The 16400-nt window shown below is 44.5% G+C and overlaps 1 protein-coding gene across 1 annotated transcript; it reads left to right on the top strand.

Moving 5' to 3' along the window:
- Positions 1-4086: 4086 nt before the first annotated feature.
- Positions 4087-12502, top strand: LOC123985192 (methyltransferase-like protein 27). Its single transcript, XM_046072633.1, has 6 exons — positions 4087-4249; positions 5605-5739; positions 7376-7504; positions 9657-9792; positions 12298-12390; positions 12444-12502. Exons 2-6 carry the CDS (start codon positions 5623-5625, stop codon positions 12500-12502), a joined length of 534 nt encoding a protein of 177 aa, XP_045928589.1. The 5' UTR covers positions 4087-4249; positions 5605-5622.
- The last annotated feature ends 3898 nt before the right edge of the window (positions 12503-16400 follow it).

Genomic DNA, 16400 nt, shown 5'->3' with positions numbered 1-16400 from the left:
AGGGGGCGACTCCAGCGGCTGCAGAAAGAAGTGTGATTGTATAGAAGTCTGTGAGAAAATGTTTCTACTTGTCAGCTGATTTATTCCCTCAGTAAACACTTTCCTGATGAGTTTCTGGTCTCAGTCGCTAGTTTCAAGTCTTCTTCAACACAGCATGATGTTCATTTAGTAAATTATGGTCCCATTTAGAGGAACAGAGACCAGGAAGCAGGGGAGGCTTTAGGGCGGGACTACAAGCTGACTGACAGGTCGCTACCATGGTGACAATCAGGATAGAGGCGACTCGTATCCGCTGCTCTGTGAACATTTAACCAGTGCCGCTGAAAAAGCCCATCAAGAGTCGGCTGTTCATTTTTCAGTTTGTATGTTTTGTTTTAAGCCTGTTTGGCGCTAACCAAGCTAGCTAGCTCCACCCTCTCATCCAAATATGGTCACGTCCGGTGCTGCTGGTTGCAAAAAAATCAACATGGCGGCCAAAATGGCAAACTAAAACACAAACCAACGGGTGACGTCACGGCGGCTACGCTCACTTCTTTATACCGTCTGTGGTGTAAAGTCAGTTCAGTTCAGCCTCGTTGGCATCAAGGGCGTCACTTTGTGTTGATAAGGGCTCAAATTACAGGTGTGACGATACAATTCTCTCATGAGATGTGACGATGCACGATATTTGTGTCACAAGGACAAGAAAATATTTTTAAAACAGTAATTTGAGGAAATATTCAATGCTGAAACATCGTAGTGGGCAGTCTGGGGGTCCTGCCCCAGCAGATTTTGTGCATTAAACACTTATTGTCCTGGAGACGTTTTCTGCACCAGTTTACGGGGAAATGTCTTTATTTACATGAAGGGAAACATAAAATTCAGGTGGCAGGTGACACTTCAAAATATAGAACAGAACATATTGCAGTAATCAGGTTGTTGGTGTTTTTTTGACAGTGTCCATCTGTTTCTTCTATATTTGCATTGCATGTTTTGTTATTGTGAAAATAAACCTTTCTCACCTGAGTTATTGAACATTTCTTGTTGCAAGATTATTGTTTTAACAATTTTTTCAAAAAGTGACATGGACGTGTCCCCGGTGTAAATTACACCTATGATCGGAATCATGAATGTTTACATATTGTTGTGAGTGACTCCTGCTTTGTCCCCTCTGGTTAAATCTCACTCCAGCGGCAGTAACTTTAAGTTTACACAAGGTCATTCACACTGTGTCGGACTGCAGCCGAGCTTCTTTAGTTTCCGGGATAGTGAGCAGAGTGAGACATCACTGCATCATCCTCCTCACCGGATTGGTCCTCGTGGGAGTGGAGGCCCCGCCCCCTGCGCTGCGTCACGCAGAGTTAGATAATAAACAGGAATGAACATACATGCACATTTAAACAGGAAGTGGATGTGTTTGTCTGAGCTGCAGCTTCTTCTTCTTTTATTATTATTAATTTTGTTTCTCCTCAGACTGAAGCTGATTTATATTCTGACCTGCTCGGTTCTTTTTGGAACCTTTTCTCTTGTGTAGGTCACATACAAAGAAAGTGCATCATTATTAATATTTCATTAAGGAATAGACCAACTTAAACCTGCAGTAAACGCTCTGTTTTACAGTTTAAAACTAAGCATTAACTATTCCCATCTTACTAGTAGCAATTGATTAGACAGGCCTACTAGAAGAAGAAGATATACTTTATTTAATAATAATATAACTCAGTGTTTTCACTCTGTTATTATGTCAGTATCCACACAGGTCTGAAATACACTTGTGCACAAACACGACCCACAGCAACACGGAGAGATGTCAGAGTGAGGCGGCTGCCAGTCAGCGCGGCGCCTCTGAGCAGAACAGAGTGGTGATCAGTGAGGAGGATGGCGGTGTCCTCAGGGCGTCTAAGGGAAGTGGTGGGTGAGCAGCTGGTGCAGTCGATGGTGTACAGAGTGAGTGTGATCTATATGTTCAGGATGCACAGGTTGGTTTTTCTTTTAAACTCCAGGACTCAGATCGTCTGTAACCGAGCCCCCTCAGCGCCCTGCTACCACCGCCGGCACATTCGCACCGACTCCACGTGACACTTTGCTCATTTCAGTGTATTTCACTTGCTGAAGAGGTTTAACGAGACGCGGTGACACTGAGTCAACCAAACTCCGCCCAGTCTTTCACCTGTGGCCTCATTCAACAAATACATAGTTATGATACACAAACTTAGACCACTCAGATTTACTGTTTGGGGAAAATTTTCTTTGTATCACTTCAAAACTTTAAACCTTAAAAGTGTCGCAGGTGCAACATTTGTTATTCTAACTGGTACATTTGTGAGATTCAATATTAAAAGTCACTCTCTGGCTGCATGACGTGACAGCGACTCCTAAAGAAAATGGTCCAGTTTTGATCAATGTTGGCCTGTTTCTTGTTTATTGAACAACTGCAGCAGCGATCCAGAACACGAACTACTACTACTACCTGAACATGTTCTGCAAAGTACAGGGAACCTACAGGTGGATCTGACAGGATGTTCCTCCGACTTCCTGTGAGTGTCATACATGGAAAGATTAAAACGACCTCATGATTGAAAAGACAAAATGTTATTTTTCCCATCCTCCACGTACTGTTTCTGTTCTGTGCGTCTCTTAAACATGGGAACGGACTGACCCGGTAGCGGGGACGTAACCGATTTTCACTGTTCTAGCTGTTTTCCGTCCAAAAACAGCGGTGCTTTGTGTCAACAGAGACAGTCTAGCGGGCCGCCATCTTGTTTAGATCGGCTGCGGTCTTATGGTGCGTTCCAGTTGACATGGGAAGAATTTCTGAGTTCAAAGGTCAAAATATCAAAGGGAACGCCCCCTTAAGTCGGAACCCCGACTTCGTGATCCAAGATGGCTGTCGGGGCATCAACAGTTAGTGAAAGTTGTACTTTATACTGTCATACTTTCTACTCATAAATGTTCGTACACAAAGTGCTGTCGTATCAACAGCTAACCTGGCTAGTTGTAAACAAACAGCTGGCCGAGCGAGGTTTTCCGACTTGTTAACTGGAACGCCGTCAACTCGGGTGTGACGGCGTTCCCAGCTCCGACCTCCGACTTCCGAGGTAAATGGAACGCAGCGTTAAGTTTCATTTCTGTCATCAGATTGAAGTGGAGAAGAAGAGTGTGATGTGGCGGAGGCGATCTTTATCGGCCTCTGCTGGCGACCCGTAGGAGCTACAAACTGAGCCCACCACAGCCCTGCAGGATGTTCTGTTGTCAAGCTGTGGGCCTGGACAGTGTGGGAGTGCTTTTGGTCATTTATATTGACTGTTTTTATCAATATTTCAGTGTTTTGGAAGCTTTATGTTATTTGGAACATGGTTGTGTGGAGAGAAATAATGTTTTGAAGATAACTCCCAATAAAAGTGAACATAAAAAACATAAACAGTAAATATGGAAATTCGCCTGCTTTATTTTTGAAAGATTGTGTAATAACTGTTGTATATTAGTTTCTTCATCACAGTTACAGTTGTGTTCCAGGTGTATTAGAAGAAATTCAGGTGCATTATAATCTACCTTAGGATGGTTTTGATATCATATTTTTTCTGTATTGCATCTCCATGTCGTCTGTAATGGTAAAATAAATATGTTAATGTCCATTGGATTTATGTTCCTCAGCTTCTGACCTTTCAAAAAAAAACAGAATTATGCATCTGGGCCTGATGGTTGAGGAGATATTACTGATTTATTTTGGGTTTGTTATTTTAGGCATTTTTCCAGGAAATAGGTGCCGGGCTCCATGTGGTTAACATTCAGTCCCCTCCATGTGTAGCTGTGGGTTTATGAACACAGAGTAAAACTACTTTGTGTACATAAACCTGCTCAGGGGACTTTCCAACCACCGTCAGTGTATAACTGGTTCCACTGGTCTGGTGTGACCTGAGGGTTCAGCAGCGTGTTGAGGCCTCCCAGATCCTCCTCCCTGTTTACCTGCACACATTATCAGCAACACGTACCTGCAGTGTGAAAGTAAAGCGCTCATGTTTCTGTTAGATCTGCTGTTTCTGGATTACTGTCATAACCCCCCCACCACCACCACTCTGCACTGTACTTCCTTACATTCCACCAAGCTAACAGTACTCTAAACAGTAAGTACGTTACACAACGTCATTGGACAGTTTTCCTCTGACGGCGTCAACCAGACATCTTCGTACTCGCCTGAGGAGTCTTTAAATTCCACACAGTCTTCTTCGCTGAGCTCCGGCCGACTGCTCCGACACCTCCAGAAAATAAGGTAAAGATATCAATTATATATTTATATACCGTTTATCAAGTAATGCACTGGGTTCTCTTTTTCTTATCTCTGATGTTTGAGTCTTCTTCTGAAAATACTTCACTGCAAGTAAAAGTACTGCGTTCAAAACTTCCTCAGTAAAAGTATCAATATCATTATTTACTTACAAAATTTCCCAAAAAAGGATCAAAGTAAAAGAACGTCATTCAAAACAACTCGTATTGCAGTAAAGTTTTTCTTTTTTTATATCTGATGTGTATTTAAAATCCTCCTGCGGCAGAGAAAACCTTCCAGATTTGAACAACGTGTGTTGAACAGCCGGTTTACAGGTTTTATTTGTCCCGGACACTCAGATGATACAGAAACGTTAAGAACTGAATAATGAGAATACATTTTATTTGTAATGCACTTCACATTTGAAACAAATCTCAAAGTGCTACAGTTAAGATCATAAAAGCATCAATATAAAATACAAATAGGTCGCAGGGTTGATTAAAACTCATATGTTCTGCTAAAAAGAAATGTTTTTAGTAGTCTGCGGGGCCCTCAGATGGTCGGGGGGTCCAGATCCAAGGAGAGGCAGAACAGAAAGCCATGGTGCTGAGCTTAGTCCTGGGGGGAAGGAGGTGGTTTGAGTTTGTTGAGTGGAGGGATCGTGTTGTAGTTAGAAGGGGGAGTAGTTCTTTCAGGTGGGGGGGGGGCATTTCCATAGATGCACTGGTGGGTGAGGAGGGAGTCCTTGTATTCAGTCCTAGCTGAGAGGGGAAGCCAGTGGAGTGAATGGAGAATGGGTGTGATGTGGTCGTAATCTCTCATCAGGATCCTTGCAGCTGTTCATTCCAATGTCAGCGCCTCCTACTGGTAAGATGGCAGGCACGACACCCTCCTGATCCCTACGTGATTATTAGGGCCCGAGCATCAACCATGCAAGGACCCTAATGAAACTGAAGGAATTCTTTGTCTTCTTCTTTCAAACATGCTCGAAAATTCACAAAATTTTGCACAAAATTCAAGTCCCATGGACATTTACACGTCACACGCTTTTGTGCGTGGGCGTGGCAAACTGGCTCGCTAGCATCCCCTAAAATGCACGTTTCTCCGAAATGCACAAAACCTTTGTGGAACATGTTTCATGCCAAGATGCACCAAAAAGCCTCCTGGAGCTACGTACTAAGCCCAACAGGAAGTCGGCCATATCAGACGTAATGGTCATTTTTACCGATTTACAGGTTACGTACTTTAACAATCTCGTCCTAAAGAGTTAATCTGATCAGGTAAAAAATTTTGCTGTTCGTGTTCACTGTTTCAGTGCCTCCTGAGTTAAGGTTGATGGTCTCTCTGCATCCTTCCTCTAGCAGGTCCGAAGCCTCATCATGGCCGACTCCTGCAGAACTGCGGACGATGCGAGGGTCGCATTTCAGTCCTGTAAAAGTCCTGATCCAGAACATCGTGTTCAGTTCTACGACACCTGGACAGAAAACTATGATAAGGTCAGAACCCGGTCTCTGATCAGGTTTAATGGGGACTTAAAGCGGCAGTAATCATGCTTTTTAGTTTTGTTATTTCCTGCTTGTTTTTTCCTGATTCTGTTTTATTTTATTTATTCGTTTATTTGACAGGGACAGTGTTCATTAATTAACATTGCTGCAAATGCACCAGCTTTAGCCAAAAGGCTATTTTTCATCCGTTGTCCCTGGACAGATCTTAAAATTGTCTACCTAAACAAAAACAACAAGATTACAGTGAACAATAAAAATATAAAAGAGCAGTAAAACAGATATAACTCTTCAAATCCTGTTGATAAATACAGTATACAAGTTTGCTATAATACAGACATTAGGTTAAAAAAAAAAATTATACTATGTTCTGTAAAGTGATGGCTCTTCTGTCTTTTCTCCCTGTTAAATCCATCCTCGTGTATCGTTTCATGCTTTACTTCCTGCTCTACTTTGACAACTTCCGTCTCTGTGTTCTTCATTAAACTTTATTTGCCGTCTTTGTCTTCCCTGATTACCTGATGTGTTTCCCTTGTTTACTTCCTCCCTGCTTGTGTGCTCCTGTGTTTCATCTGCTCACTTCTTTTTGGTTTCCCTGCTTATTTCTGAGCATGGACTTTGTTTGAACTTTTGCCTGCCATGAATCTGTTATTCCTTTGTTTAATAAATTACAAGAACTGCATCCTGCTGGTCTGCGTCAGCATCTGGGTCCAACCTCCTTGTTTACCTGTGACAGACAGAGCGGCCGATAGGTGACCTGCAGGTTAAATAAAGTAAAGCAAACATCAAACACTGAGGCCAGGAGCTCGAAGCAGCCGTCCGCCAGAAAGTTTTTTATAGAGACAATGTCCACTGCTACACATCACGGGACACGTGCTAATGTTAGCCAAGAAACAATAAAAGCAACAAACAGACACATGTTCAAGCATTTAATAATATCTATCTGATCAACTGATACATGCATAAAGTTTAGCATGTCTCTGTCCCCAAAGCAGAGCTACAAAATGCACAATAGAAAAAAACAATAGAAAGATTTGCACGAACCACCTAAACTGGTTCCTTTGGACGCGAAGGAGCGAAGTTCCTCATGATGACTTGGCTTCTCACCCTCCTGAGAAAACCCCTTCCGGCTTGTACCTGTGATGTAGTTCTTCCGGTCCTGACCCCGCCTTAATGAAAATAGCTGAGGGTAGGAGCAGAAATTTGAATGGTAGATGGAGAGCTTTGCCTTCATTCTATAAACATTTACCAAAATACTTTTCATGCGTCAGTTAAACAAAGTGAATTAGCTTCAGCTAAGAGATTAGGTGAGTTTTTCCATCATCACCCATCGTTTTCAAGAGAAATATTTAACTTTGGTGTTTTAGACTTGCTTTGCTGGATGCGGAAGTCGGCGCTGGTTGCTAACATGTTGCTAACAAGCAGGTTTTTCTCCCTCAGACGACCAAAAATCAAATTAAGCTATTTATGACGCCCAGAAGGCCAAACTTCCCTAAAACAAACTCACATCAGCAGAGCTTTGATTGATGTCGGCACAGAGTTTCAGGTCTGATGCAGTCGGTCTCCTCCTGAGAAAACTCCAGCTGAAGATTTAGAATCAGGTTTGAATCTGACATGTCTTTTAAAACAGGATCACTCCCTGATGAGCTACAGAGCCCCGTACCTGGCCGTAGACGCCCTGTCTGAAAACTTCTCTGGGAGTCCCGGAGAAGCTTTGGTCCTGGACGTCGCCTGCGGGTCTGGATGGGTCGCTAAAGTGGTGAGACCGTTAACGTTATTAAACTCCAGTTTCTAGAGCCTGTTTTCACATTTCTTTTTAGCCACGCTTCATTGTGGAAGTACATAACATCTAAAGGACAATCCAAACCAGCTCTGTTTTTTCTTCATCTGTCAGCTTCTGTAGTTAAATACCGTAAAACTTCAGTTAAAAGCCCAGTCTCAATTAGAAGCCTGTACCTCTTAGTGGCTTGGTGTGGCTTGGTGTGGCTGCATGTCTCAATTAGAAGCCTGGGCTGGTTTTTTATTGAAGTTTTCTGGATGTATAAAACCTCTTAAAGCCCACCGGGTCACACACACACGTGAAAATACATATGTTTAAACTTGTCACTGTGGTCCTGCTACACAGCGATAGATCTGCTCCATTTCCCACATTTTAGTTGTTTAGTTCATTTTATATAAACCGTGAGCACCGAAGTTGAATTCATTCAGATTTATCGCCCGTCTCCGTGTGTAGGCAGGATGAGTTCAGTGATTTAAGCAAATTAAAGCTACAACCTGAAGTCTTAACTAGAGTTCAACAGACCTGAGATCTGCTCTGAGCCGTGGTTTTATTATTAAGAGTAGAGAAGTGATTTACTGAGGCAGCTTCTGCGGGAGACCTTTCGAAATAAAGATTACAGAAAGAAGTCCTCTGACTCCGGCTACGGCACGTTACGGCAGCGCCACGGTTTCGATGCGTCCTCAGCCCGGCGTCAAAGTCCACTGGAAACTCAGAAGCGTTATTAATTTGTCCTTTATGTGCTTCTGCTAGCTTCTTCAAGGCTCTATGTGACCCCGTTTTGTTCCGTCAACTTCAGGCTGCAGCAACTAGAATGGCTGCGATTAGCTGAAGTCCAAGTCAGTGGACTTCAGGCGTTATTCTTGTTGTTGCTGGTGAGGACCAGCCGGCCATATTCAACTGCTGCAGTAAAACAGCATAACACCAAGTTCTCATCTCAGGGCATCGAACACGCTTTTTCAGGCTTTCTCAACGCGTCTGAGTTTTTCAGCGTCTGAATGAGACGGTCATGTTTCTTCCTTCCCTGCCCCTTCGTCCTTGTGCATTGTCTCATGCTTCACTTCCTGTCTCTGCTGTTCGTGTCTAGTTTAGCTCCCCGCTGTCCCGATTACCTGAGGTGTCTCACCTGTCCGCTCCTTCCCTCCTATTTAAAGAGCTCAGTTCTCATCGTTTGTCGAGTGTTCCCCTGCTTGTCTCCATGTTTGCACCTTTCTAGATCATTCTACCCTGTGTTGGATTCCTTGCCTTTGTGTGGACTTCTGCTTCGCAATTTAAACATCATAAACTGCACCTGTGCTTCCTGTGGCGAGCATTTGTATACACATCTCTGTTTCCTGCCTCGGCACTTGGCCAACCCGGACAGAGACGCCTTTAGGTTTAGGAAAGATCCTGATTTTGGCACCAAAACAACACGATTGGGTTTGAGGTTTAATAAGTACAGCATGTAACGGTGGGCGGGTTACATCGGAGTCACTTGGAAGCCCAGGGATTCTCATACGGACCCTGAAACCTGACAAAGCGTCGGTACTTGACACCCTGAGATGAGACAGAGCTCGAATAGTGGGGCGCAGACATGATGGCCGACTGTCCGAAAATTTTCCTGAACACAAAAACGTGCTTTATTAGAAACTATATCTTTAGTTTCTGTGTCAGTTTCTCCTCTCGCTGTGTCAAAGTCAGACTGCTGTCTAATGGGTATTTATAAGGTTGGACAATTTCAGTTTGCAGTACCATTCAGAGTGTGGAGGGCAGGGAATAAGGGTCCTTTAAAATAAAAGCCATTTTGTCCCGTCAGTATTTAAGTTCGAGATTAAAGGCCGATTGTCGTGTTGCTAAGAGTTGAAGAGGAGACAAATGCAGAAAGGAATGTGTCACTAAATGATATTTAGTCTGCTTGAGATCAGATTGTATGTATCGTGTCCTGTGGAGGCTGCAGTGTTGTTGTTGTTACAGTCTCAGACAGATCAAACTGTGAGCATTCACCAGAATCACTATCGCTCGTCCTCTGAACATCTTCAATGGCTTTCACGTAAACGTGGAGATGTTCAGCTGCAGACGGCGCTGATAAACAAAAAGGTCTGCAGAGGTCAAAGGTCAGCGCTGATGTTGGTCGTCTTCTCCTTTGAGAGCTCAGATGGTTGAACTGGGCTTCAGGCACTTTGTTGGCGTGGACGGCAGCAATGGCATGCTGGAACTAGCTGCTAAGACCGGCCTCTATCAGGACCTCAGACTGGCCTTACTGGGACCACAGCCGCTGCCTGCACAGACCGGTACACCACACTCACACTGAAGCACTCACACTGAAGCACTCACACTGAAGCACTCACACTGCACACTCACTCTGAAGCACTCACACTGCACACTCACTCTGAAGCACTCACTCTGAAGCACTCACTCTGCACACTCACTCTGCACACTCACACTGAAGCACTCACACTGCACACTCACTCTGAAGCACTCACACTGCACACTCACACTGAAGCACTCACACTGAAGCACTCACACTGAAGCACTCACTCTGCACAATCACACTGAAGCACTCACACTGAAGCACTCACTCTGCACACTCACTCTGAAGCACTCACTCTGCACACTCACTCTGAAGCACTCACACTGCACACTCACACTGCACACTCACACTGAAGCACTCACACTGCACACTCACTCTGAAGCACTCACACTGAAGCACTCACACTGCACACGCACACTGAAGCACTCACACTGAAGCACTCACTCTGAAGCACTCACACTGCACACTCACTCTGAAGCACTCACACTGAAGCACTCACACTGCACACTCACACTGAAGCACTCACACTGCACACTCACTCTGAAGCACTCACACTGCACACTCACTCTGAAGCACTCACTCTGAAGCACTCACACTGCACACTCACACTGAAGCACTCACACTGAAGCACTCACACTGAAGCACTCACACTGAAGCACTCACACTGCACACTCACTCTGAAGCACTCACTCTGAAGCACTCACTCTGAAGCACTCACTCTGAAGAACTCACTCTGAAGCACTCACACTGCACATTCACTCTGAAGCACTCACACTGAAGCACTCACACTGCACACTCACACTGAAGCACTCACACTGAAGCACTCACACTAAAGCACTCACTCTGAAGCACTCACACTGCACACTCACACTGAAGCACTCACACTGAAGCACTCACACTAAAGCACTCACTCTGAAGCACTCACACTGCACACTCACTCTGAAGCACTCACACTGCACACTCACTCTGAAGCACTCACACTAAAGCACTCACTCTGAAGCACTCATACTGAAGCACTCACACTGAAGCACTCACACTGAAGCACTCACACTGCACACTCACACTGAAGCACTCACTCTGAAGCACTCACTCTGAAGCACTCACACTGAAGCACTCACTCTGAAGCACTCATACTGAAGCACTCACACTGAAGCACTCACACTGAAGCACTCACACTGCACACTCACTCTGAAGCACTCACTCTGAAGCACTCACTCTGAAGCACTCACTCTGAAGCACTCACTCTGAAGCACTCACACTGAACACTCACTCTGAAGCACTCACTCTGAAGCACTCACACTGCACACTCACTCTGAAGCACTCACACTGCACACTCACTCTGAAGCACTCATACTGAAGCACTCACACTTAAGCACTCACTCTGAAGCACTCACTCTGAAGCACTCACTCTGAAGCACTCACACTGAAGCACTCACTCTGAAGCACTCACTCTGAAGCACTCACTCAGCGCTGATCGTTCAGTACGATGGTTCTGTTCTAATTCACCTTCATTCCTGCAGAAAGCTTCTGTTCCTCATAAGATTCGAGGAATGAGAGTGAAAGGCTTCTAATTACAGAGCAGGACTTCCTGAGTCCTTCAGTCCTCCTGAGTCCTCTCAGTCTCAACGAACTCGCTTCTAACTCTTGATTCACTGAATCAGGTCTCATCGTTTAGACTCAGGTAACATCTCAGTGAGTAAAAACTTTAGTGACGATGGAAACAATCAAATATTATCTAACACTACATGACACACCAACATGGTTGTTGTCACCTGACTTCCTCTGCCCCTAGATGTGGCGGCCTAACAGAAAACATGGGTCGCAGTAAGCTGCTGCATGACGGACCTTAACGAACGTTTCTCTGCTGAGGACGAGCTGACTCACTACCGACAGAACTTCCTGGATTAACTTATTTTAACCCAAATTAAGATAATTTTCCTAAACCTAACAAAACTGCGATGGTTTTGAAGGCGTGCACACATTCCTACAGCTTTTAATAAGAGGGAATATCTGATCATGCTAAGCTAAGAAACGTTATTTACTAGTCAAATGTTATGTCTCATACTTTGAGTTTAAGAATTTATTAAACAGCTTTTATCACGTTCCAGGTCAGCACCTCTGTCACTCTGATGTTAGCATGCTAACGTTAGCTTTGTCAGGTGGTTCAGGTAGCTAACAGCTCCACCTGCAGTTAGTGGCTGTAAATATGTACTGCAGCTAATCTCGACAATGGAGCGAGTCATTGAGCTGCAGCCTGTTTGACTGTGTGATGACGACGATCAGCTGCTGGCGGCGGCTGCTGTTCATCTGATGCTTCGTGGTCGTATAGTTTGAGTCTTCCTTCTACCTGTGACAACACACATTCTCAGGTGTGATGAGAGGAAAATGATTCCAGGACAAAGAAGCAGCAGACAGTAAAAGTGAATCTCTGACGGTTTAAAGTTCTGGAAACTGATCCTTCTCCCTCCTCTTCTCCTGGTTTCAGGTGTGTTTGATGTGGTGATCATCGTCGGTGCTCTGGATGCTGGTTTCGTACCGGTCAGTGTCGTCAGGGAGCTCTGCCACGCCGCCAAACCAGGTAGCCAGCTAACACCCGTTTATGTGACTCTGCACCTGTTTCACATTTTGCAGGTAGCTGCAGTCGCCATGGGAACATCGTTATGGTCATTACCTGGAAAACTCTGCTCTGAAAACAGCTCGTTTGTAGTCCAGCCGCTTCCCTTTCATCCCTGTGACGTCACAGGGATGAAAGTTAAAACTTTATGGATGAAAGATACTTTTGTTACAGATTAATAACTCACCGCTCTGAAACTCACCGCTCTGAAACTTCCAGTCCATGTTGCCGAGCCGGTCGGCAACAGGTACGGCTGAACCCGAGCCGTTTACCGGCTTCTCGCCGACCCGCCCTTCTCTGCTTCTGATTGGCTAGTAGTCCTTAACTAGGAACTGAGCATGTGCAACTCCCAACAAAGATCATGTAGAGACAAGATGTATCACTCCATAGCTAAAACGAAGCCTTCAACACAGGCTGAAAAGAGGAGCTGCAGCAATGTGCAGTATGACAAAAATATAACCATGTAAACCTGCTCAGGTACAAACTCTAAATAAGATGAGGAACCTGGAAAGGAGCAGAATACCACCTCTTTAAAATAGTAGAATATAAATATCATTTCTAGGAGACAGAGGGGAGTCTTGTTGGTGCAGCTCAGTCAGCCGACCAGCAGATGGTGACGATGTTGCAAAGAGCAGCACCTTCACTGTAGATATCAAATGTAGGTGAAATGGAGCTCTCAGAGTCTGTGGCCTATAAACGTTGAGATTGTTTGTACGTCACCGACGGCTTCAGAGCGTTGTGTGGAGAGGACCGGGCAGAGCGGGAGATTGAAAATCTGCAGGCCGGCTGAGAGCTGCTAAACTTGGGCTAGAGGAGCAGGGAGCAGCGCTGCAGCTTTCGGACAAATAAACACCCGTGGTAGGACTGGACTTTGCTCGCAACTACGCCGTTTGCTTGAGGGAGGAACTCGGAGTAAACTGCTTTTATTAAATTAGCTTTTTACTTTAGTTTTTAGGATTACAACATTGATTTATCTTCACTGGAGCTTCTCAGCAGCTAGATTCTGTGCACATCCGGTTCCAGTGTTGTTAGCGTTGTTTGGCACTACTTCATATTTGTATAAAAACCGGACAAAACTGGACATTGCTGGGAGAAAAGAAAGCGAGGAGGTTGAACTACCTGGTGAGTTCAGAAAACATGTGTCTGTAACTTTATTCCAGCTGTTGTTGTACTTTACTGTGAACAGGTTAGCATAGCATAGCCCTGATCGAACCAAACTCCATTCAGAAAACAAACATTTTAAAAGCTGCTGTCCTGCTGACAGACCTGACAAAGCATGAATTCAGATGTTTAACAAATCTGCATCATGTTGTCGTTATTTCAGCATCAGTTTGATCTGTTTATTGCTACTTAATCACAGCAACATGTTTACTTTGGGTTCATACAGCTGGAGTAACGGCGAGTTGTGTTTATTCACGTTATCGCGTTAAAATCGCCTTCTCGCGTTGTGTGTGAACACTTGTACTTGTACGAATGTACTCACGCGAGGAAAGCGTCGCGAGGAGAAAAGTCGCGTTTGGTCTGAATGTGGTCTAATATCGTGGCGGCCGACAGAGCCGGGAGGCTTGTTGGCATCGCATGGAGTGAGTTTGTAGCCTAAATATTTTCACAGTGTTCTTACTGTAGTTCACATCTCTATTCTGTATTTTATGGGCTCTTCGTTTAAGTGTAATATGATGAAGATGTAAAGGTACCACTGCACTCCACTGTTCTTTTCTCGGTTATTAACCCCACCCTGGCTCTGTATTTTTGGACACGTAAAATAGTCGATCTAAATATGTGAAAACACTCAGAATTCAGTTCCAGCCTACAGACGGGCTCCATCTCAGAAACTGTCCCGTTGATTAATTAAGATTCCTCTCTGAACTCCCAGAGACTGCAGGGCTCACATTCATTTCAGCTGCAGAGGAACAAGTATTAATACTTCTCCTTAGTAACGCTGAGTACAGATGCGGCGTAAATCACCATGGCAACAGACCTCGGGTTACACCTGCCCACCTTTGGTAGTACAGGTTAATCAGGGAGTTACACCTGAAGTTACCTGGATAAGACACATACCTCACTTCGTAGTACAGGCACCAAGTAGCGTTTGTGGTGTTGTTTACTGACTGACCAGGTAGCGTTTGTGGTGTTGTTTACTGACTGACCAGGTAGCGTTTGTGGTGTTGTTTACTGACTGACCAGGTAGCGTTTGTGGTGTTGTTTACTGACTGACCAGGTAGCGTTTGTGGTGTTGTTTACTGACTGACCAGGTAGCGTTTGTGGTGTTGTTTACTGACTGAACCGGTAGCGTTTGTGGTGTTGTTTACTGACTGAACCGGTAGCGTTTGTGGTGTTGTTTACTGACTGACCAGGTAGCGTTTGTGGTGTTGTTTACTGACTGACCAGGTAGCGTTTGTGGTGTTGTTTACTGACTGACCAGGTAGCGTTTGTGGTGTTGTTTACTGACTGACCAGGTAGCGTTTGTGGTGTTGTTTACTGACTGACCCGGTAGCGTTTGTAGTGTTGTTTACTGACTGACCAGGTAGCGTTTGTGGTGTTGTTTACTGACTGACCAGGTAGTGTTTGGTGATGCCGGCTTCGTGGTTCAGGGCGTCCACACGGCGACTCAGCAGGTGAACCTGCGTCAGGAGCTGCACATGCTGAAACAGAGACAGACACATTTCAGACTCCACCTGGAAAAGCTGCAATTTCTGTTGCAGGTGAAGAGAACACTATCTGAAACCCCTGGTCCAGGTTCTGGTTCCAGCAGTCTTAGCAGCCCAGTCCTCCATCTGCATTAACAGGAAGTAGCAGCTTTCACTCGCGCCCGCCGTCAGAAGAATCGTGTTTAATTTAACAGAATTCAAGTCACCTCAGACAGAACTCTTCTAAAAGGTAAAACTACAAAGTCCCAGAACCTTTAATACTAGAACTACTTTTTAAAGGACCTAAAATGTTCCTTCAGCCCAGAGTTGTCTGTTCCACTGAGACAAGAGAAGATTAGTCCACACCCAGGTACCGCTTCTTTTAGCAGTACAACCCGTCACAGCAGCAGAACTTATTAAGACATCACCTGCAGGACCTTCTTTTATTCACCTGTTTGACATAGTGACCTACAGGTGAGTACTGGGGAAACTGACAGCCGCTGCTGCCTCAGTCCTTATTTTCCATCATATCTTCTATATCTTGTTAATGTGATGTTTCATATTTTTGGTTATTTGAGGATATTGGGATGTATTGGCTGATATTTGTTTCTCCTTTTCAGAAACACAAATGAACTTCTGTGATGTGCAGAGACCTCGCCAAGATAACGTGACATCGTGCTGATCCTGTCAGCTGACGGCGGTGCTGCAGAGCGTCCTCTAGTGGACAAACTGAATGAAACATTCATCACACGACTATTTGTTTATTTGTCCTTTATCAGCTGTTAGAAACACAGATCTGCCCTCAACTGGCACCGACTCATCTCTTAACTCAGGAACCTTAGAAACAGCTGTAGAACCAGATATATGTTTAGACTGTTTTGCTTCACTCAATCTTTACCAACTAACTTCAATAATTTCTTCATCTAAACCATCAACCTGCCTCTTAGACCCCATCCCGACTAGGCTGCTTAAAGATGTTTTACCCTTAGTCAGCACCTCTATACTAGATATGATCAATCTATCTCTATCAACAGGCTATGTACCACAGTACTTTAAAGTAGCTGTAATTAAACCTCTTCTGAAAAAGCCCAAACTTGATCCTGATGTTTTAGCCAACTATAGACCTGTATCTAACCTTCCTTTTCTCTCTAAGGTTCTGGAGAAAACAGTTGCTAAACAGCTGTGTGACTTTCTACAGAGCAATAGTTTATTTGAGGATTTTCAGTCAGGATTTAGAGCTCATCATAGCACAGAGACAGCACTGGTGAAAATTACTAACGACCTCCTTATTGCATCAGACAAAGGACTTGTCTCTGTGCTGGTTTTATTAGATCTTAGTGCTGCATT

Source organism: Micropterus dolomieu, linkage group LG16 (genome assembly GCF_021292245.1).
Source record: "Micropterus dolomieu isolate WLL.071019.BEF.003 ecotype Adirondacks linkage group LG16, ASM2129224v1, whole genome shotgun sequence".
Lineage (NCBI taxonomy): Eukaryota > Metazoa > Chordata > Actinopteri > Centrarchiformes > Centrarchidae > Micropterus > Micropterus dolomieu.
Note: the sequence above shows the minus strand (reverse complement) of the source record. Positions and strands in the feature narration are given on the sequence as shown.

Excerpts from the sequence above, each read along its gene's own strand:
- LOC123985192 (XM_046072633.1), top strand. The coding sequence starts at position 5,623 with ATGGCCGACTCCTGCAGAACTGCGGACGATGCGAGGGTCGCATTTCAG. Across the intron at positions 7,505-9,656 it reads CTGGATGGGTCGCTAAAGTG|ATGGTTGAACTGGGCTTCAG; the intron begins GTGAGACCGTTA and ends TTGAGAGCTCAG. Across the intron at positions 12,391-12,443 it reads CTGCCACGCCGCCAAACCAG|GTAGCTGCAGTCGCCATGGG; the intron begins GTAGCCAGCTAA and ends CACATTTTGCAG.